General features: G+C 40.7%; 1 protein-coding gene across 1 annotated transcript in view; it reads left to right on the top strand.

The window, feature by feature from the left end:
• The window catches only part of slc39a14 (solute carrier family 39 member 14), a 36,966-nt gene extending 15,730 nt beyond the window's left edge, over nt 1-21,236 (top strand). Inside the window, exons 4-10 of the mRNA XM_079251344.1 lie at nt 3,226-3,403; nt 7,333-7,502; nt 8,558-8,680; nt 14,755-14,916; nt 19,801-20,035; nt 20,120-20,304; nt 20,675-21,236. Of these exons, the coding sequence (XP_079107470.1) occupies nt 3,226-3,403; nt 7,333-7,502; nt 8,558-8,680; nt 14,755-14,916; nt 19,801-20,035; nt 20,120-20,304; nt 20,675-20,827 (1,206 nt within the window). The 3' untranslated portion in view covers nt 20,828-21,236. The remainder of the gene's footprint in view (nt 1-3,225; nt 3,404-7,332; nt 7,503-8,557; nt 8,681-14,754; nt 14,917-19,800; nt 20,036-20,119; nt 20,305-20,674) is intronic.
• The last annotated feature ends 434 nt before the right edge of the window (nt 21,237-21,670 follow it).

The following is a 21,670-nucleotide window of genomic DNA, read 5'->3' as shown; positions in this document are numbered from 1 at the left end:
TTCAGCTCAATATGCAGACTAGTTTATGCTCATCTAGTTTCCAGTCTGTTAAAACAGATCAGGATTTCTCCTGGGGTTTTGGCAATGTGGTTATCTGGAACATATGGTCTCTAAACACCATGTAACACAGTTATATAGTCTATGGTAACCAGAGGTGGAATGGTAAAATGTCATTTTCATGTCATAGTAAAGTCGTGGAATTGCCGTTTGTAACATGAATGTTCATCCAGGCGATTCATACTGGCTGTGAAATGTTTGCAACATTTATCAAAATGTCACCTTTTTAACAACATTAAAGGGCAGCGTGGCTTTACCAACCACGCTGTCTTAGTGCACACCATGTTGCATGTCCTGTTGGTAGTTAATCTGTCGGTTAAACAATGGGAGTGGACGGTCGGGAAGATGGAGCTAGTCTGTTAAGGTCTTTTTTATCCTGCTGGGAAAATTACAGTTGATGATTATGTTTTAAGTGCAAATGGAAGCTTGTTGTGTCGCAGTGTTTAGTTAATACTGTCTTAAAAGGGATACTCAAGAGAAAGAAAAGAAACTTATTGCACACGTTTTTTCTTATTGTGCGATTAATTGATTTACTGCGACAGGCCTACTGATGCCAAAATATTTAGCATATTTCCCATGCTTAGTGTCACGGGTGGTTGTTTCACCTACCCGCTGATCGGCTTTGGACTGGATCTGTTCCAGGTAACGTTGGAAAGCAGTTCTTAGAAAAGACAGAGAACAGATACTATAACTTTTATGACTCCATTGATGTTGTCGCAAACCTGTCTTTGTGAAGGCAAAAGAATAGAAGCCAGCTGTTCTATGTGCAGCTGGTAGACATAGAGGTCAGAAGGAAATGACAACAAACAACTTTTACTGCTCCACCGTGTAGAGAGGCAGAGACCAGCCGAATCACATGCATGATGTCAAACATCTTCTTGACACTCTGTATCAGACAAACACCGACTGGATGGACAGAATCAGCTGTTTGTGCTGATAATGTTTCATGCAGTTATTATTCACTTGTGTTGTGAAGCATTATTATTTCAACCCCGCAGCATTTTATAAATCCTCTTGGTTTGTTCTAGAGCTGCGTAATAATGGACCGAACCTGACATCTAACCCTGCAATGGGAAAAAACAGATGACTTAAATAGCACCTGAAGTTAAGCTGCATTGCTGCCATGTTGTAAACAACCAACCTGCACACATCCCAGAATCAGAAAGACTTTTATTCCCATTGTCGTTGAACAATTCAGACTTGTTTTGGTGATAAGGTGCTTAATAATAAAAATAATAATAAAAACACTGAATAGTAACATAAAAGTAGAAATACAGCTATTTTACAACTATTTTACAAATAAGGTAAGGGCATGCAGAGAAATAAACATTAGGGGTGGGAAAATCGAATCGAAAAAATCGAAAATCAGGATTTTTTTTCTTCACAATTTAAATTTTTTTTTTTTTTTTTTTTTCAAATAAATAAAATGAATCCACTATAAAATTTTTGTCCCTTTCATTAGTTTTATTGACCTTTTTACTTGTCTTCTTGGGCATTATGGCAACGGAATGATGGTCTGGCTACTGTGTTGTTTTTCTCTAACTGAAATCAAGAAAAATTAAAAGAAGTTTTATTTTAAAAAAATGTTTGTTTTTAAGTACAGAAATCATCAATATTATAGAATTTAAAGAATTACAATTTAAATCAAATCGGCACCCAACAAATCGGAATCGAATCGGGACGAAAGCGTATCATCACAGCCCTAATAAACATATATACATACTTTTTTTTGTTAAAAATGTATAATAAAAGTAAAGGTAAAAGTAATTTTGTATGCAGACATGCAGATATGTACAGTATGAACAGCAGCATCCGAACAGTTCAATAGATGAAGTGATGTGACATGACTTATTTAAGTTACTGGAGTTATAAAGTGTCCAGCTCAGGTATTATGAGTCTTATAAGTGTTCATGAGTCTGACGGCAGAGGGGAAGAGACTGTTTTTATAGTCTGAATGGACCGTAACCTTCTGCGAGAGGGAAGTGGCTCCAATAGTCCATGTCCAGGGTGAGAAGAGTCAGCTGCATCCGGCCTTCTCGGCTCACCTCTTTCTGTGATTTTCCTCTGTATATCGCTTACTCTTATTATCTGTTATCGCTTGCTTTTCCTGTGCTTTCAATTGAGTTTTATCAGTTGTGTGCGAACCTGAACTGTGTTTACCATCTAGGTTTATTTGTTGCCATTGGCAGCTAACAAACCTATGTGAGGATGAGGATGTTGCAGATGACCACAGCACACGCACATTGTGATGACCATGTGCAAACGATATATTGTGCAGCTCTCAGTTCATTCGTAATGTCTCTCATCTTCCTTCTGCAACAGTCCTATAAACATCATGTGACAGCTGTGAAATCGTGTTTTCTTACCTCATCACAGACTCATTTTCCACAAATGAGGTGTGACACAAAACATAAAGAAAACAGTCCTGATGGAGAGAATAAAGCTGGTTTTACTGGTTGGAGTCTAAATATCTGATAATGTGTTGATTTTAATAAAACCTACAAAGAATATTTGATCCCTTTTCAGCTGTAATACAAGCCAGTAAGTACTACAACGATGCATAAACACAAATGTTTCCATCTTCACCTTCCTGGAAAAGCTTTTAAAATGATTTTTCAGATGGTTGATAAGACATGATTATCTTCCTGCATCACTTTGAGACAGGATGTTCCTTGTTTTAGCAATAATACATAGAAGAAGAAGAAGGCAGTCCTAGAAACCTGTTTTATATGTGAGCCAAAGGACAGAACCTGGTCGAAAATAACTTCAAGGTTCTTCTCTGTGGCGCATGAAGCCCAGTTAATCCATCCATATTAATTACACAGCTAAACAATCTCTGTTTTAGATGCAACTCAGCCTGAGTTGTTGGACTCAGAAAGACCTGGTGGATCGTTGTAGATTAGCCCAGATGACGGAGCTCTCATGTCTCATTCACACACGCATGTACAGCAGTTGTAATTTACCTTGCTGTCTTCAGATCTTATTAATTCGGGAGGAATTTGATGATTTTAGATTAGATGATGCAGTTTTTTTTTTTTTTTTTTTTTTTACCATATTCATGCATGTGTTGCTCGTTTGAATATTTAACTCAGAAAATTCTCCATTAAAAAATGCAGAAACCTGAAGTTTTACATCCTGAAGGACTGACGGCCGTGTTTCTGTCTCCAGTGCTTACCTGCAGACACGCTGGCTATTTACAGCATCGGCGAGCAGTCTCGTTTGGACGGGCAGGGTTTCCAGCAGCTGTGCCCCACCATGCTGCAGCAGCTGGATGCTGGCAACTGCAAGGCGCAAAAAGAGGAGGAGCTAAGTGGCGACGCCTCCCCGAGGCCCTCAGATGCAGAAGGTGAGCGTTAAAGGTTACAGATATGTGAATGTTTTAGTGAACGGCTGCATTTCTGAGTGCAAGCTTTGTTTGATTTTCTTCGTGTTCCGCCTCCAACACGATACATGAAGTCCTAAAAGCAGATTTCTCTGCTGAAAGGTCGAAACCTTTTGGGAATAAAAATCCTGCCTTAGGCAGCAGTTCTCTTGCTAAGTATTGATCCAGTCCAGGTGAAGACAGTCCAGACAGGAAAGTTCATCTTTCCTTTGCTGCTGATTCACTGAAACTGAATCCAGACTGCTGACTGTACTCCTGCAGCAGGATGTCCTTCGAGCCCTGAAGCTATTTTAGCATCTGCTCTATCTGGAGTCACTGGAAATGGAGGGTTGAGTGGATGTTTGTTATGTCACTAACTTATAACAAAACATTAAAATGCATCACAGTTTCAGTAAAGATCATTAATCCCCTCAGAGAGAGAGAAAGCCTGTTTTCTACAGTGTCTAACTCCTGCCAGTTCACTTATTGACATTCTCTCTTCTAACCTGGTTCATTTTATCCTTGCCAGCTGAGGAAGATAAGACCCAGAGCTGCCTCTCTTCTCACGCGGTTGTTTTCTCTTATCAGCCTCTTCTGCCCTCAGTTCAACTCCGTCGTGTTCCTGAATGAAGCTTTCTTTGGCTGAAGAACATTTTTTCCTCAGCTACTGGAGATCTGCCAACAGCAGAGCTGCAGATGATGTGGAAATTTACACACTTACTGACTCAACCTTGATCTATTTACACTGTGTAGAAACTGAAGCTTCATCCGATAACTCACAAAGTCATTTTATCTCTGAAGGATCTGTTTTATAAAAGCTTGTTGTTGATATTTAGTCATTTCTCCACTGCATACCACACCATATACTTACATGATGACTGGAAGATTTGCACATGGTACCTTTTCAGACTGTTTTATTTGATCTCTTTTAAATAATTGACCCTTCGGTAAGCCCCGCCCCTCACAGTTACTGTTGCTACGCTGGTTAAACTTTTCTACCTGCGAAACACGGATTTCTCAGTGATTTTACTTAAAGATATTCCAGAGAAAGTCAATTCATATTTCTGGAGTGATTGTAGGGAGATATCAGCGAAAAGTAGACGGAAAGGACAAAACATGCTTCAGATAAACACAAACATGACATCATGTGTCGGCCGAGCAATGCTAACGATGAAGATGTTAAAATCGAGGCACAGTCTCACCGTTCATGTCCAGCCGCCCCACGTCTTGGCTGTTCATGTATGAAACACACTTATAAAGGAACAACAAGGTTTTCGCCTTGCAGGACGACTCTAAACATTGTTTTATTTTAAGCTAATTTTATTGTACGACTCCCTCTAGATGTCTGGATCTCTTGTGTTTTACTGCGTTGCTAAATGTTTGTCAATAATTAGTGTTTATCTACTTAACAACTACTTTACTTTAAAGCTTAAGTAACTTCCAGTTAATATCCTACTAGTCTTGTAGCTGACAACTGTATGCTATCTTACCTTGGAACAAATGTTTTTTGTTATCCTGAACGGATTTAGCTATGAGTGACGTCTTCCACCCTGTTTGATCCATATTTAGCATCTGTCCAGTTGTGTTTTGCAAACACACACTGCTTTGGCATAATGTGCAGAAGGAGAAAGCTTGACAGACGCTTCTCTTCGTTAACGTTGCTAACATATGATTCATCAGTAGCGGTTATAGGGCGGGGCTTAGCAGAGGGTCAGTCGAGTCACACAAAATGACTTTGAGTCCAAGAGGAAAGCTTATGAAACTAAAAAAGGCAAAAAAGTACCCGGATCCTGGTGTGAAAGCGTCATTTCTCTCCAAAAGTGAACATTGAATTTGTTTATTTTAATTTATCATATTCAGAAAACACAACATAACTCTTTAGACCTCTTCAAATTTGACCTTTTTCATCAAACATATGCAAACTGATATTTTCCCCATTCTCCAAGGTCTAAATGAACTAAATATACTAGTTATTTAGACCTTGGGCATGGGTTATGCCTGCCTCAAGAGCCATATAGTTTTATTATTGACGTTCAAAAACGATGCAAAATTCAGGATATTATGTCCTTCTTTTCATTGTAGCTTCCCAGAGGTTGATGCTGTAACATTAAAAGTTGTACCAGATGAAAGCTAATAAAATGTTCTGTGCAGATGGTTGTTAACACATTAACATCTGTGTAAATTTCTGCTGGATTCTTAACTGACAATGTAAATAAAGAGATAAAACATAATTAGTGATAAGATGGCATGTATGTGCATTAAAAAAGATTTTGAGATAAAGTTATGTGTCATATGATGTCATCCATAGCATAAAAATGTATGAATGTTTGACATTGCTTGTGCATTAAAGTTAGGTCAAATGTACACAGTTGTTAATGTGTTAACAACCATATGCAAGAACATTTTATTAGCTTTCATTTGGTACAACTTTCAATGCTATAGCATATATTTAGTTCATTTAGACCTTGGAGAATGGGGAAAAATATCAGTTTGATGAAAGGTCAAATTTGAAGAGGTCTAATAACTCTTATTTTGGTATATTTTAATTTCCTTTAAAGTTATGATCTAAAAAAAAAGTTTTATTTTGGAATTATCAGAAATATTGTTAACGTTTGTGACAGAAATGAAGCAAAGCAGTTCAGTTCATAAATATTTCCAGCTGAAATATAAAACCTGATAATTTGCATTGTTTATTTTTTGCTGAGCTACATATGTTGCTTCGTGTCGACATGTAATGTCAGACGCTAGTTGTCTCTGAAATGTTTGCTCTGCCAGCGTCCACAGAGCTTTTGCATTGGAGTTTGTTGTAATGTCACGCCTTCCTCTTTATTCCAACTCCAGTTTGGGGTTTTTCTTTCTTAAGCGTGACAGTGATCAATGCCTTCTCCCTCACCGGAGTCTTCATCGTGCCGCTGATGAAGACGCGCTACATGAAGCACGCTCTTGTCTTTTTCATCGCTCTTGCCATTGGCACGCTGTCATCCACCGCTGTCCTGCAGCTGCTGCCTGAGGTTTGACATCTTGACATGCATTCACATCTTCCAGAAGCTGTCACTTCTCACAACACACACCAGAAGCTGAAAGCTTCTTTAGTTTGATGCGGAGTCACGCCATGGTTCAGAAAAAGCAGGTGTACCTGTGAATAACTGGCTCAGAGCAGCTTTCTCCTCTGGTTTTCTTGGGCTCTAATCAGAAACTGTTGTTGGTTTTGATCACCTCACAGCATGCGTATGTGTGTGTCTACGTTGTGTGTCTGTGTCTCTGTTTCCACAGACCTTGAGATCTAGGTCAGCATGTTGTCTCCTCTACCGCTGCAGTATGTAGAACAGCCTCTGAGCTTTCTGCAGGACAGTTTACTCCCTTTGTTTTTTGGTTTTTGATGCATGTATTGAACTCTGTGTAAGAATGGAGTCCAGCATCATTTTTAAGCGTCCTTCAAAGTTAAATGTGACCCCCCCCCTCCTTCTGCAACTTGGATCTTCTTTGTGTCCTGACTGATAGCTTGTGTTTACCCTGAAGCTGTGGCAGTGCTACAGAGGCACCTGTCAAAGTGTGTGTGTGTGTGTGTGTGTAATTGAATCTTAATTATTTCCCCTCTCAGATCAACAGAAATGCTTTGGATCTGAATAATGTTTCAAATATATAACCAGTTGCTTCCTTTAAATGAAAGGTGTCACTGCTGGTCACTGTTTCTAATGGATAAAGACGGCCCTGAATCTCTCTAAGATATTTTCTCCTGAAATCCTTTTTTCCTCCTCAGAGTAACTTTGTTTATTTCTTCCTTTCCCTCCAGGAAGTTGGTGGTTGGTGCCCCCTAATTTGTTGTTCCTTAACCTGGTAATTAACCTGATAAGATGATCTCTGAACTAATTGCCTCTCTTTTTTCACCACCTCTTTTCCTCTCCGCTGATCAGTGTGGGGCTATGGGATCCTCTGTGTGACACTGATCTCTCTGTGCTCGCTGCTCGGGGCGAGCGTGGTCCCCTTCATGAAGAGAACCTTTTACAAGCGGCTGCTGCTCTACTTCATAGCCCTGGCCATTGGCACGCTCTACTCCAACGCCCTGTTTCAGCTCATCCCAGAGGTAGTGTCGATGCTGCTCCGCTGTAGCTCCGTCTCAAAGCACAGGGAAAGCTGTTTTACTGGTTTAAGCAAAGATCGTTGAGCTTTCCTTTTACAGCATGTTAAAAAAATTAACATTTATTCTGATTCTTTATAACTATTTAGTCAGACTATTTGTGAGAAACACGGAGCAGCCTTAACAGTATGATCAGCAGCTTTATATGGTGTGCGACCTCCTCCAGCTGCTTTACCAGCTCAGATCAGTCCGGTTTGGAGAAAAAACACAGGAGGGTTTTCTGAGTTTCAGTTTCCAGGATGTGATTGGTATTCGGGGGTCTGGAGGTGGGATAAACCTCAGGAACGCTTTAAACCTTCACACTGACGTGCTTTCCTCCAACAACGGACTGAGACAGCCTGAGATGACGTTATATGTTGGGTGAATGCTGTCGACCTTCTCGCTGCGATAATAGTAGAGAAATAACAACAATATTCCAGTTGTCCTGATTATTATGTAGAAATTCTTCACAACACTAAATATGCCAAATCGCATTAAGAGGTCAGGAAGTTTAATCAGTTTCTATCTTTTAATGCCAGTAGCTGCGTTTCCATCCTTCCTAGAATTACTCAAACCCTAAATATCACAATAAAAAAACTGGAAATGGAAACAAGTACATTTCAACAAACTCTTCAGATATCATTAAAAGGTTTTTACACTCTCAGGAGGTGGTTTTTCACGTGTGTGAATTTAGATCCCACCGGACGTGGCGTAGGGGTCACGTGACCGCTTCATTCCAGGTGAGGATGGCGCGGTACATCTGATCAATCAATCAATCAAACTTTATTTGAAGAGCACTTTCACATACCTCAAAGCAACCAAAGTGCTGTACAGGCGAAATAAAATAAATCAACAATAAAAGCACTAAAATAAAGACAACATAATAGTTAAAAGACTAAATAAGACAGAAAAGACCTACTGCTCTCCGGAGTAGCACTTTTTTTTTTTTTTTTTAACAAAAATCTGCTAAATCAAACAGTTAAACCATGACAGACTTGTGTTTTCCTCGTCCCACATGCCAGGCCTTCGGATTCGACCCTATGGTGGACTTTTACGTGTCCAAGTCTGCAGTGGTGTTCGGAGGCTTCTACCTCTTCTTCTTCACCGAAAAAGTTCTCAAGGTTCTTCTCAAGCAGAAGCAAGGGGTGAGTCTACAGCAGTGGTGACCTTGTTTTTGTTTTATTGTTAGATAATGCTCATTATAAGCAGCCTAAAGCTGCCTCTAAAGGATCCAACGAGCTCTGCATGTATAATCAGATGTTTACTCAAAGGTTAGTGGCCTGGTCATTACTAACTGTGTTTGCTTATGTGGCAGGAAAATAAATGTATCAATGGGCAAAGATCCAAAATATACGATGATTGTTGAGCTCTATGGAGAAAAACCCAGCGTGGCATTAAAGTAGTGGTCTTGGTGTGGACATGGTGGACTCAGCAGCAGTGGTGTTTACAGCAGAGTTCCACATGAAGGCATTAAAGCTAATATGAGAAAAAGGTTCTCAACTAGTTTAGTTCGAATCTTTTTTCATTTAAATTGTAGTTTTCATCCACAAATAGGAGACGGATTCATGTCAGAGGTCAAGGATAATGTTACGTTGCTATGAACAAGTTTTTGTTTGCCCTGCACAGGGTTTTTCCAAATACTGCATCGGACGTTGGTGTCAAATGACCAGTTCATTCAGGTAAAGAAGAGTGGCAACTTCCGGCTGTAAAAAGTGAAGCCTATGCAGAAGTGAATAAAACTGCAGTTCCCCCTTCATCCACTAGGGGCTGCAAAACAGAGCAAATCCTCATAGACTCCCATGTTAAAAAGACCAACTTCACAGCAGAAATAAACATGTTTACAGCATAAATAAACATGTTTACAGCTGAAATAAACATGTTTACAGCAGAAATAAACATGTTTACAGCCTGCTACAAAAATCCATTTTAGGTTTAATAGGTCAGGTTTATCTTCATGACAACTGTGGGGAGGTTCATTTTTTTTCTAACTCACCCGTTTAAAAGTAATTTAATCTCGAAATTTGGCATATTTAGGAGCATGTCCTTTTGATTGACAGGTACGCGATCTCCCGCTTCAAGTAAGAAGAACGTAGAACAACCGCGGTTTTTAGCCGGTTAACAACGTGACTTAGCTTTAGCCCGCTTACCTCCGTTAGCTGGTTAGCTCCCTTTATCTCTGGGTTAGCTCAGTTAGCTCTTAGCTACAGAAAGCTCTGAGTTCGCTCGATGTCAATCATCCACCATGATGCTCACAGCCCCCCCTCTCAGCCCCACCTCTTTGCTTTCTCGGTGAAACGACATGCATGCCCCTGTCAAGATGGCGATGGAAGGAACCGCCCACTGAGCTTCAATTCAGCTCTTCAGAAACCTACGGGTGATGTCACGGAGGCTCCGCCCATCTCTTTACATACAGTCTATGGGTAAAGATGGCAAGGTGTGTATAGACGGAGGACTAGCAGGAAATCTTCTTACAAATGATTGATGAAAATTATAAGAACCATCTTTAATTGGAAGCAACGCCAAATAGCAAAGTTTTACAACAAATGAGGAAGAGAAGCAGTTGGAAAAGCAAGTGGAAACCCTGAAACAACGATACCTGGCCGCAGTTCACATCAACTCTCATGGCGGAGGGGATTCTACAAGCATTGCGGCTCGTGTGTTAAACACCATTACATAGAAACACCTGCAAATCGCAGTTGTAGTTTGAAACTGTAGAAATATCACTTTTATTTAGCCAAAAACCGTAATGGAAACAGTCTATGGCTCTTGGCATTATTTTAACTGTTAAAACAACTTATTTTTAGTAATAAAGTAGCCAAAAGAACTAACTCATTGATTTTCCTTCAGACTGGGGTCATTTTGAGCCTCTCTTAGACCTTAGATCTGTAACATCTCATATAGGCTCTACTCTTTACAAGTACTTATAATTTGTGTTCTTGCTGATAAGAGAGTTTTTAAAAAAAATTTAAATCTGTTGCAGTTTACAGGTACGGCGCATGGAGCAGAAGCAACAGTTAACTGCGTCGTATATCAAATGGTTTCGTTCTCTACATTTAAGGCTTGAAATGATCAAGATCTTCATAAATAAGGAGGAGGAAATGTTTTTGGTGTTTACAGCTGTGAAAAGACTCAAAATCAGATTCTCTCAGTGAGATAAATCTAAATTTAGATTTTTTAAAAATAGCACCAGGAATAGCTTTGTTTCTGGATACATGATGATAGAAACAAATACCCTGTATCTTTGCATTACATGTTCTGTAATAGAGGATACTGGCTTTTTTTCTTTTCTTTTTTTACCGTTATCCGATATGCCGATTTTGTCCAACCCTTAATTTCCAACACTGAAATAAACTAAATAACCTGGAAAACTATACATGGCATCTCTTAGACATAGCTGAAGAGTTGGAAATATAATAAGTGTATATTGTGTAGAAATTGTGTCCTCGGTCAACAATACGGCTGTCCCAAGACTTTCTTCTGCAACAATCTTCTGCAACACTGTATAATAATCTGTTGTTCATCTGAGGTTGGATTGACCTCATTTTACCTCATTTTAAGACCCATTAAGGACCAGAGGATATATTTTATGCCCTCTTATGTAAAACAGATTCGGTTGCCATCATATTCATGGAAATCTGAGCTCATCTAACAGTCTTTGTGTTCAACATGAAGATTTTTCATTTCCCATTTAAAATTACAAATACAAGATTAAATTAAATTAAAAAAAAAAAAAAAAGGAATAAAACCGTGATAATATTTTACTCATTGGCCTTTAACTCTACCTGAGACTGATTTCATTTGCTTTTTGAAATGTTTCATTTAGTTTTTATTGTCTGGATTATTTTCTGTTTTAATTATATTTTATTCATTTTAATTGTTTTATGTTGTTATGTTGTTGTTTTTATGTTATGATTTTATTTTATTTATCTTTGATGTTCAGCCCTGGCTGGTCTTAAAGCACTTTATAGATAAATTCATAATGATGATTTTAAAGGGAAAATACGTGTGAACTCAGCCTGATAAAACAAGTTTTTATGATTGGCATATATAATTTATTTTGTGTGGTTTTAACAATGTAACTCCTGCTGTCATTGTTCTTTTCTCATTAAATCTCTTAAACTCGTTTTATCTCTTAAACCAGAAGCCGGTTCGACTAGTTTGACGGCATTTTGGCTTTTCAGTTGCTGACATGACAAACTTGGAACTTGAAGTTCAGAAAGTGATGCTCAGACGAAGACACTGTACAGGTTGCTTTGTTTTATCAGGGTGTTGCAGCTTTAACACGAGCAGACAGGTGAGACAGTGGTGACGCACTGATCAGTATCCACAGAGGAATGTTTCCATGGTACTTTATGTAACGACGTGAATAACGTGGCTCCTGTTCTGTCACACAGGAATTCCACTGAAAAGCTGGTTGACATCCACTGCAAACATCTTAAGATTTAGACTCGGAAAGTCATTAATCAGTCAGTGATTTCGTATTCATCATCCTGTTTATTTATGGACGACAACGTCATCTGTAAGTTTCGACAACGTCATCTGTAAGTTTTTTATGTTTTAGTTTAGGAAGAAACACAACTGATGAAACTGCAGATCGTTTCCAGCTCAGACCCAGCCAGGGTGTCCATGTGGGGCCCATAATGGTTAGGTTTGGGCCATGTGGGTACCGAGGGGGCTTGAACTGGACACATTCTGCAGGTCTCATGTGGTTTTGGGCCTCCTATAGACTGTATGTACCCCATAAGGAACGTAGATTGGCTAAATGGGCACCAGGTTGGGCCCCAGTTGAAGCCCAGAACTAACTTGAAGCCCATATGGGCAAACACAGATAAGGTCACCATGGAAACTGTAGACAAACCAAATGGAACGCTTATGGGCCTCACATGGACATGCTGGCTGGAGAGACGTAAAAAACGTCCATATCTGGACCTGCTATATCTGTGTTTATTAGTTATTTATCTGAATCAGACGTACTTTATTGATCCCAGCCTGAAAATTTCAGTTTCACAGCAGCATTATAGATAAAGAAGGAAAATAAGAATAAAACTAAGTTACCTGGATGATGGAAAAATACTTTTTACAACAGTCTTGACAAATATCCACAGAAACAATAGAAAAGGAAAAGAAAAGTACTATTTACAGTAGATTTTAAATAAATATACGGGTAAAAATTAAAATGATAAAAAAGCTGAAGATTATTTAAGCCCAGCTTTCTGACTGCTGAATGTATTTTAAATTCTGTTAAACATAAAATAAATGAATAAATTGATCATTTGAAACAAAGTGGAGGCTTCCAGGCCGCCACTCGCCGCCTCAGCATCAGAGTGTCTCTGCTGTGGTTTTTTAAATTTATAACATCCCAAAGTTATGACTGAGACCAGCAGCTTTTTGCTCTCCGTGTGTCTATGTTCAACCCTGAAGCCAGCTGGACTGATATTTCAGTAAAAACAATGATGCTTCTTTCTCAGTGTTTTCATTCACAAAAAGCAGCAGTGAGAATGTCGGCCTGTGATGGTGGGAAGCTTACGCCACCTACTGGTTAACCTGTTCATAGCCATCCCAGATAAAACCTAACCTTTCCACCCCGCTGATCCAATTACACCCGCTTTCTGTCCCACCTTGGCACCTGCAGTGTTTCTGTCAACTTATTTTTAAAACAACCGGATAAAGTTTTGTAGAAACAGGAGAAAAGGTTTAATAAAGGTTTGGCGCTGAGTGTTGCATCCTCCACTCAACAAGGACGGATCTTAAAGTCCGTTGGACCTACAGCACTGAGAGTTTAAACATGTTTTCAAGGTGCTGAAGGATTATTTCAGCCCTGGTCTTTGGTTTTTCCACAGAGGTCGCAGGTACAAGTCAGATTAGGCAAATGAAGTCTGTTGAAGGAGTTGCTACGGGTAATGGCAGCTTAAAGAGCAGTGAAACTTAAAAACATGCTGTTAAGCTGTATAAAGCAAAAGCTGTATAAAGTTTCACTCATTTCAGCTGCTTGTTTTATTATTTACGCCTCAGAGCTTAACGCAAGAGATTAAGCTTTTAATTTGTTTATTTATTAGCTGATTTCCAGTCAGATTTCTCTCGTCATTTACTCAGTTTATCGCTCCAACTCATGGTCAACGCTCAGTTGTTTGAAGCAGACATGAATATATTTCTTGAATATATCATTTAGTGTTTGCATCGTTAATATTTATTCCTGCCTAAACCCCTGAAATAAACAGCTTTTACTAGTTGAAGCGAGGTATTAATTTCATCTATCCATCTTCTGACGCTTATCTAGGGTCTGGTCGCGGGGGCAGCAGCCTAAGCAGGGAAGCCCAGACTTCCCTCTCCCCAGCCACACTTGCCAACTCTGCGGGGGGGATCCCGAGGCGTTCCCAGGCCAGCCGAGAGATATAATCCCTCCAGCGTGTCCTGGGTCTTCCCCGGGGTCTCCTCCCAGAGGGACGTGTCTGTAACACCTCAACAGGGAGGTCCAGGAGGCATCCTGACCAGATGCCCGAGCCACCTCAACTGGTTCCTCTCGATGCGAAGGAGCAGCGGCTCTACTCTGAGCCCCTCCCGGATGACCGAGCTCCTCACCCTATCTCTAAGGGAGAGCCCGGCCACCCTGCGGAGGAAACTCATTTCAGCCGCCTGTATACGAGATCTCCTTCTTTCGGTCACGACCCACAGCTCATGACAGGGAATTAAATCTGAGAGTATTAATATGCAAAGGTGGGAAATTAAACTCAGAAACTCTGTAATCTCAAAATTAATTGTTTTCAGTGGAAATGGCTCCCAAATCGCTGAGGTTCCTGTTGGCAAAATGCAGCTACTAGTGAGTGTGTTTTACATCTGGCAAAAGCTTAAAGGGTTTCGATGCCTGCTCTTTTTCATCGGAAAAGTCCCACGTTCACAGGAGCTTTATGTCTCTGTGATCATTAATTCACACGTTACGTCTTCAAACTAAATTCCAGCGGAGGTCTGATGTTAGAATCAGAGGAAAATTTTCTTACACGACTGTTTTCTGCTTGTTCATCATCAAAAACTTCACTGTTTATCATTCCTGTCTGCTCTTCTACCAGATAATTCAACCAAATTTAAGCTCGTTTTACAAGCTATGAGTGAGATTTCCTAACATTCTGGTTTTTTTTATCCTTCTTAGAGAGAACAAATGGATTATCACCATGTCTGCAACACATTGATGATGATGATGATTTCTGTTTGCTTTGTCCTTCAGAGCCACGGCCACAGTCATTACCCCGATGCAGATCATTACTCTGCGCCTGACAGGGAGGTGGAGGAGGGGGAGAAGGAGAAGCTGCAGCAGAACGGAGAAGCTCGGGGCAAGGTGGACGCAGGGGAGGGCGAGCTCATGCTCAGTCCTGCACAGACGCCACAGGTAACTCAGCTCAGCTTTATGTACACAACACAAAGAGCTTTGCAGAATAAAAGTAATAAAAGAACAATAATAAAAGCAGTTTTTAAAAAGTTCACTGCAAGAAAGAAAGAGGTCACGATGAAAGGAAGGATTTAATGCGTGACTAGATTAGGTAGATCATGTGTCAGATTAGCAGAAAGGCCAAATTAGATAAATTGGCAGAGCGCTCTGGAATTAAGACTTGTTTTAAAACTGTGCAAAGTTTCTGGGTCCAACACACAAATTGTCTGCTGGTTCCATAAAAGAAGCTTTTTCATAACTAGCGGGCCTGCATCCCACCCAAGAAGACCGTTGTACTGGGAATGGGTTTGTCATCGTGGTTGGATGGACGCCATGAGGTTTTTCTTTATGCTGGAGATAAAACCGTTGAGGTCTTTATACAACATGAAAAGAATTTTATAATAAGCTCCATATTTGGCTCTGCAGGGTTCTGTGGTGGTCAGCACCACGTAGGGCTGCACGATTATGACCAAAATAATAATCCCGATTATTTTGAGCAATATTGTAATCATGATTATTAATCACGATCATTCATTGTGTCTGGAAAAAACATGTATTTTTATTTTTAATGCACCACCTGTAAACAACCTACCTGGCAACCCTACATTTTAATGAAGCTGCTTATTTCATATTTAACAAGCAACTTCGTCCGCGGCAGGGCGGGTCGTGCACACGGCAGGGTGGGTTTGTGCACGTGGTGGGGTGATTCATGTACTTTATTGCCACATGTTGTAAACCTGTTCCTATTTTTTTTACCACCTCAATCAGCTGTTTCATTAAAACAATCCATTTTACCTGCAACAGGAAAAATGCGGAAGCGGCATCTTAGCGCTTCACGCTTGGTATTTATGCAGCTTAACGAAGCCTTAACCACACGTTCGCCCCCTGGTGTTTGTTTGGGAGACTGCTGGTAGAGAACCTGAGTGATCTGCGTTATGAATTAAAAATATTGTTGACAATCAAGTTCATTTAATTGTGGCCACAAAAATCGTGATCACGATCAAAATCCGATTAATTGTGCAACCCTAGCACCACGGCCTCACAACCAGAAGGTTGCTGGTTCGAGTCTCGGCTGGGGAAAGCTCAAACAGTGTCCTTTTTGCGTAGAGCAGGGGTGTCCAGATCCAGTCCTTGGAAACCCACAGTCCTGCAGGTTTTCCTTGCATCCCTGCTTGAAAACACCAGACTCAAATGAATTTTTTGCAAAACTCTATTGATTGTTGGATCCATTTTATACAAGCCAAGTGTGTTGGAGCAGGGATACATCAAAAACCTGGAAGACAGCGAGCCTTGAGGGACCGACTTTGGACTTATCATGTTCTCCCGATGTATGTGTGGGTTCTGAGTTCTCCAACTCAAGGCCGGCTCTAGGAATGCATACTTGAGGGGGCAGGCAGATATGTGAAGGGGGCATCATGCGTGTGCACATTACGCTTGTGCTCTTTTTGTTGTTATTGTTTTTTGTAAGTGTTTTCCTAATGGGACTGTTATAGTCTGACACTCTAAAGAAATAGATTGCACTTTGTCAGGCCTCGAACCAAAGACCTGTCCAGCTTGGGTGTCCCACCAGAAACTGAAGCTCCTACTGGTATAGCACTTAGGGTCACTGAGGCACGCAAACCCTCTGACCACAATAAGGTGGCAATCCCTCAGAGGGGAAAAGAATAAAAAAATTATAGATACATTGAAATAATAAAAAAAAAAAAAGAGAAATATCAATGATCAAAGTTTTAACAAGCAACAACAAAACAAATGTCTCATTAGACAGCCAAATAACAATAAACTAAACTATTAAGCTAAGCTGAAATAGTTAGGCCTATCACAAACAACAAAAACAGGGCAGAACATCAAACCCCAAACCACAACAAGGTGGCATTCCCTCAGATGGGAAACGAAATATACTAATATTAGATACATTAACGTCAGGAAAAAAATTACAAATACCAATCATCAAAGTTGTAACAGCTAACAACATAACAAATGTCTCATTAGACAGCCAAATAACAATAAACTAACATAAAACTAAGCTGGCATAGTTCAGCAAACAACAAAAACAACTCACACAGAACATTACATTTTTTTCTTAATTTTATTCACTTTCTCCTCTTTCTTTTTTTTTTTTTAAACTCAGTCCCTACTTTACAATAACTAATAATCACTAATAAACTAACTAATAATTACATTGGGGGCTGAGCCCACAACTCAAGTGTCATTTATTGGGGATATAGGCTCAATAATCCAGTATATTTATGAAATATGCTACTCAACGGTTTAAATGTATTAAATTTATCCTTTCTGGATAGTTGGATATTATGCCTGCAGGAAAATATTTGTGTATATGATAAATCTAGAATACGAACATAATAAAAACATTTTATTTTATTAATTTGATTTTCAAAGTAAATAAAATTATTAAATTAAATGTTGACAATTTCTATCAGGAAGCCTCATCTTAACAAACAGAAAGAAAAATCCTCTCACACTGCATGGCAGGACCTGTGTCCAACTGGACTCCCAGCAGTCTGACCAGCACTCAGCCACCCTCCTGTTTGATTTACTGCTTGTGTTATTTATGTCATGTCTGCTATTTTATTCTATTCTGTTGTCATTTATCAGATGCTTTTATCCAAAATGAGTTACTTTTGATCCTGAGAACAACACAAGCAGGAAATCAAACATTAGAGGACATCATAGGAAGGTGGCACGGTGGACTGCTGACATGTAATGCAACAGGCTTTTTTCCCTCCACAATATTACCAATGTTAAAATACAAATAATGCTAAACGACAGTCGTCGTAGAGGTAATATTCATATTGACGAATCTCTTTACATGTATAACTGCAAACATTAAATACAGCTCAGTCTAGTGGTCTACTGTGTCCCTCCCAGTCTCCAACAGCCCATCCTGGAGCAACACACACATACAAGACCACCATCCTCATTAATACATAAACAGCCAAAAAGCTGAGATCATAAGACTGGTTTTCTATTCCAAATATACTGTAAAGCAACAGAAGATGTAAAACCATCAACCAAACAGCTGGACTGTAACTGAACAGCCAGAGACCTGCAGGTAAACAAATTAGTAAATATTATAATAAAGCTGTTTGTTTTCTATCTACATCTGAACTGAAGTTGCATCTAGAAACAAAACTTCCACAGTGGTGTTAGAGATTTTTATCTACTGCAACACGACGCACGCACGTGCACACTCCCAGCAGCACTTCCTCCTTCGTGGTTTTGGGAAATTCGGGACATTTTCCAGTCTCACCCACACTTCCCCACTGGATTTAATGCAAATGTGTGTAACAGAAAAAGACGAGGCTAACGGTTTAGCATAACTAGCTTAACCTTGGAAGTATCAATACTGTCATGAATTATCTGATTCATGTTCATGTCACTTTGAAGACATCCAAATTAAAATGAGTAGTTTGTTTACCTACTTCATATGTTGACCCAGAGGCTGTCCACTGGTAGCCAAATGTTGCTTCTCCTCTTTAAAAAAATAAATCATCTGATGTGTATTTTAACCGCTGAAGATGTCCACCCTAAATCAAAATAATAGCGGAGTTCAGATGAGGACTAAAACTCCGGGCTATCAGCCAATAAAACACGGAGGTGTCCCCGCTTCTGGAAACTTCTTCTCTTATTGGTCACATTGTTGTACCTGTGTTGCATTCACTGAAGCCTGGCAATTAAAAAACGACCTTCTTATTTAATGTCATAAGGCGGCTGAGTTAATGTAAACTTATTTCTTCTGGGCTGAAAAATCCTTCGGGGCTTGATGAGAAATGTTCGGGGCCCGGGCCGGGAATGCCCAGGCCAGGCGACGCCCATGAGCAGGCACACCACGCATCCAGTGTTCATGTGTGATGGAGTAATGCTCCCACTGACAGGCTTACACACTTAAAAAGCAACAATAACCTGTTGACACAACATATAGATGGTATATACTACTGTATTTATTGTTAATTAGTTTTTAAGTAGCGTATCTCACGATATAAATCGCTACGAGGTATTTAACTGAGTTTCACTTCGCTATAATTTTACCGCTGCAGCGCCTCAGCGAGGGGAGAAACCTGACACCCACCAATCAGGCTGCTTGTCAACTCATTTGCATACTAAATGCTGATTGGTTGTTCACTAGGGGAGAAGGAGGGGGGGTCAGACAATGCAATGCTGTACAATCGGCATGCAGCTCTGTGCAGAGGGAGAGAGTTTAGGTAGTTTGTGCAATTTTGGCGGATTTGATTTGAGGGGGCAGAGCATTTTGTATGAGGGGGCATTGCCCCCTCTTGCCCCTGCCTAAAGCTGGCCTCGCTCCAACGTCCCCGTTAGGTTAATCTGTTGCTCTAATCTCTCCATAGGAGAGAATGTGAGTTTGAATGGATGGTTGTCTCTCTGTGTTGGCTCTACTGGCGACCTGTCCAGGTGTTATCTGCCCCTCCGCTGCTACTTACTGGGAGAGGCTCCGGCTTCCCTGCGACCCTGAAATGGATTGAATCCTATAGAACGATGAATCAACCCTAAATTTGACGGTTAGCCAGTGAAGAGAGGCTAAAGCTGGAGAGATGTGATCAAACTCAGACAGATTTTAAAAGAAGCGTTTGAACAACCTGCTATGACGACATTACAGAAGTCAAACTGGGACAAAATGGTCCTGACTGCAACTGTGCTCCTTAAGTAAAATGAACCTGTTCTGGATGCTTTCCTTTTATGGGGAAGAAAGTCCAAAGTTCCCCACAGTAGCGCTCAGAGCCAATGAGAAGCCAACGAAAGGATAAAATAAACTTTAACATGTGTTTGGGATCATTGATCCATGATCATTGCCCCCTGTTCCTCCAGGACTCCCAGAGTCCCGACAGTGGGGGGCGCTCTGCTGCCCATGGGGGCGGCTGCTACTGGCTGAAGGGGACCACCTACTCTGACATCGGCACCCTGGCGTGGATGATCACATTGAGCGATGGTCTACACAACTTTATTGACGGCTTAGCTATCGGCGCCTCCTTCACCGCCTCGGTTTTCCAGGGCATCAGCACCTCCGTGGCGATCCTGTGTGAGGAGTTCCCTCATGAGCTGGGTGAGTCGGTGGGGAAAGTGCTGGGGAAGTTGCACCAGCAGCAGTTGTTCGGATCCTGATGGACTTTCCTGTTTTCCTCACCAGGTGACTTTGTGATCCTGCTGAACGCTGGCATGAGCATCCAACAAGCTCTGTTCTTCAACTTCCTGTCGGCGTGTTGCTGCTACCTGGGGATGGGCTTCGGCATCCTGGCCGGGAACAGCTTCTCTCCGAACTGGATCTTTGCTCTGGCAGGGGGAATGTTCCTCTACATCGCTCTGGCTGACATGGTCAGTGTCTCACATTCACTTTCATCTGAGAGTTTATTTCATCATCAAGCGAAAAAAAAAAAGAAGTAAAAAGCACAACAGAAGACTTCTTTCTAAAGGAGATGGAAAAAGCTAGTTTTTATTCAACCGTACCACTTCTCTGTTCCAGACAATGTCAGCATAGAAACAATAAGGTGTTTTGTAGCTCAGAAAACATCACAGATGGTATTTATAGACCCTGAAACTGAGGCTGGAGCTGCTGGAGCCGATGAGTTTAGAGCTGAACAAAGTCGGTTTATCAGTAAAAAAAACAAAAAAAAAAACACCTGCAGTTAAAAGTACTCTGATTACATGACGTCTGAAACGCCTCCCTCTGTTTCGCTCGTCTTAGTTTCCAGAGATGAACGAGGTGAGCCGAGAGGAAGAGGACGCCGGCGGCAGCAGGTTCCTCATCACCTTCGCCATCCAGAACGCGGGCCTGCTGACGGGCTTCTCCATCATGCTCCTCCTCACCACATATTCAGGACAAATCCAGCTGGGGTAGCGGCAGAGTCCAGTGGGGTTAAACTGGGACGTGCTGCTGGGAACTGGACGATTTAACACTTCTTACTCTGGATCTTCATGAAGTTTTGGGAATTTTTGTTGTGCGGCAGGTACGCATAAACATCTGGAAAAGTTGACTCGCTGCTGGTGTTACAGTTCGTACATGCAGTAGGGCGGAGGCAGACTCGGAACTCCCAGCTGTCCTGAAGCAGTCGGCGAAGACAAGCTGTCTCTTGCTACGATTTGACTCGACCCGTCATTTCCTTCCTTCATCCTTCACTCCGTGGATGTCACTGAGCCTCAGCCGGTAAAAGCACAATCAGGAAACCTTCATTTCTGTCCCTGACTTTCCATTCCACACCAAAAACACATCTCTAAGGAGTGGAATTATTCCCAACAGAAACTGACGTCTAGCTGGACTTAAAATCATCTAAGTGTTGGTTTTATATGTAACATGTTGTTTTTAGTGAGTCATGAAGACCAAAAATGGCCAGACCATGGAGACCGCTGAAGGGCTACATAGCTTCATTTTCCTCGCTCTGGACTTCCCACATTCTCAGCATCCTGTTAAACATTCCTGTTTAGTCCTGGATTGAGCATGTGCATCGTCAGGATTTAGATTTTATTGGCTTTTTCCAGACAAGATGCAACATTTTTCTGTAGTTTTGCCATCTGTGCCCTTCGTTACCATGGCGTTGAACAGTTAGAGCTTTTTATTGTTATTATTACTTGTAATGTGCGAACCTGTGCTCCTCTGACATCCCATAGTCTATTTTTAGTAGAATTATCTATTCTTTTACACTCTGGTGTGAGTTTTAAATAAATACTGTAAGCTGAGTCATCT

Source organism: Telmatherina bonti (genome assembly GCF_933228915.1).
Source record: "Telmatherina bonti genome assembly, chromosome: 13".
NCBI classification, from domain to species: Eukaryota; Metazoa; Chordata; class Actinopteri; order Atheriniformes; family Telmatherinidae; genus Telmatherina; species Telmatherina bonti.
This window is presented reverse-complemented; position numbering and strand designations above follow the sequence as displayed.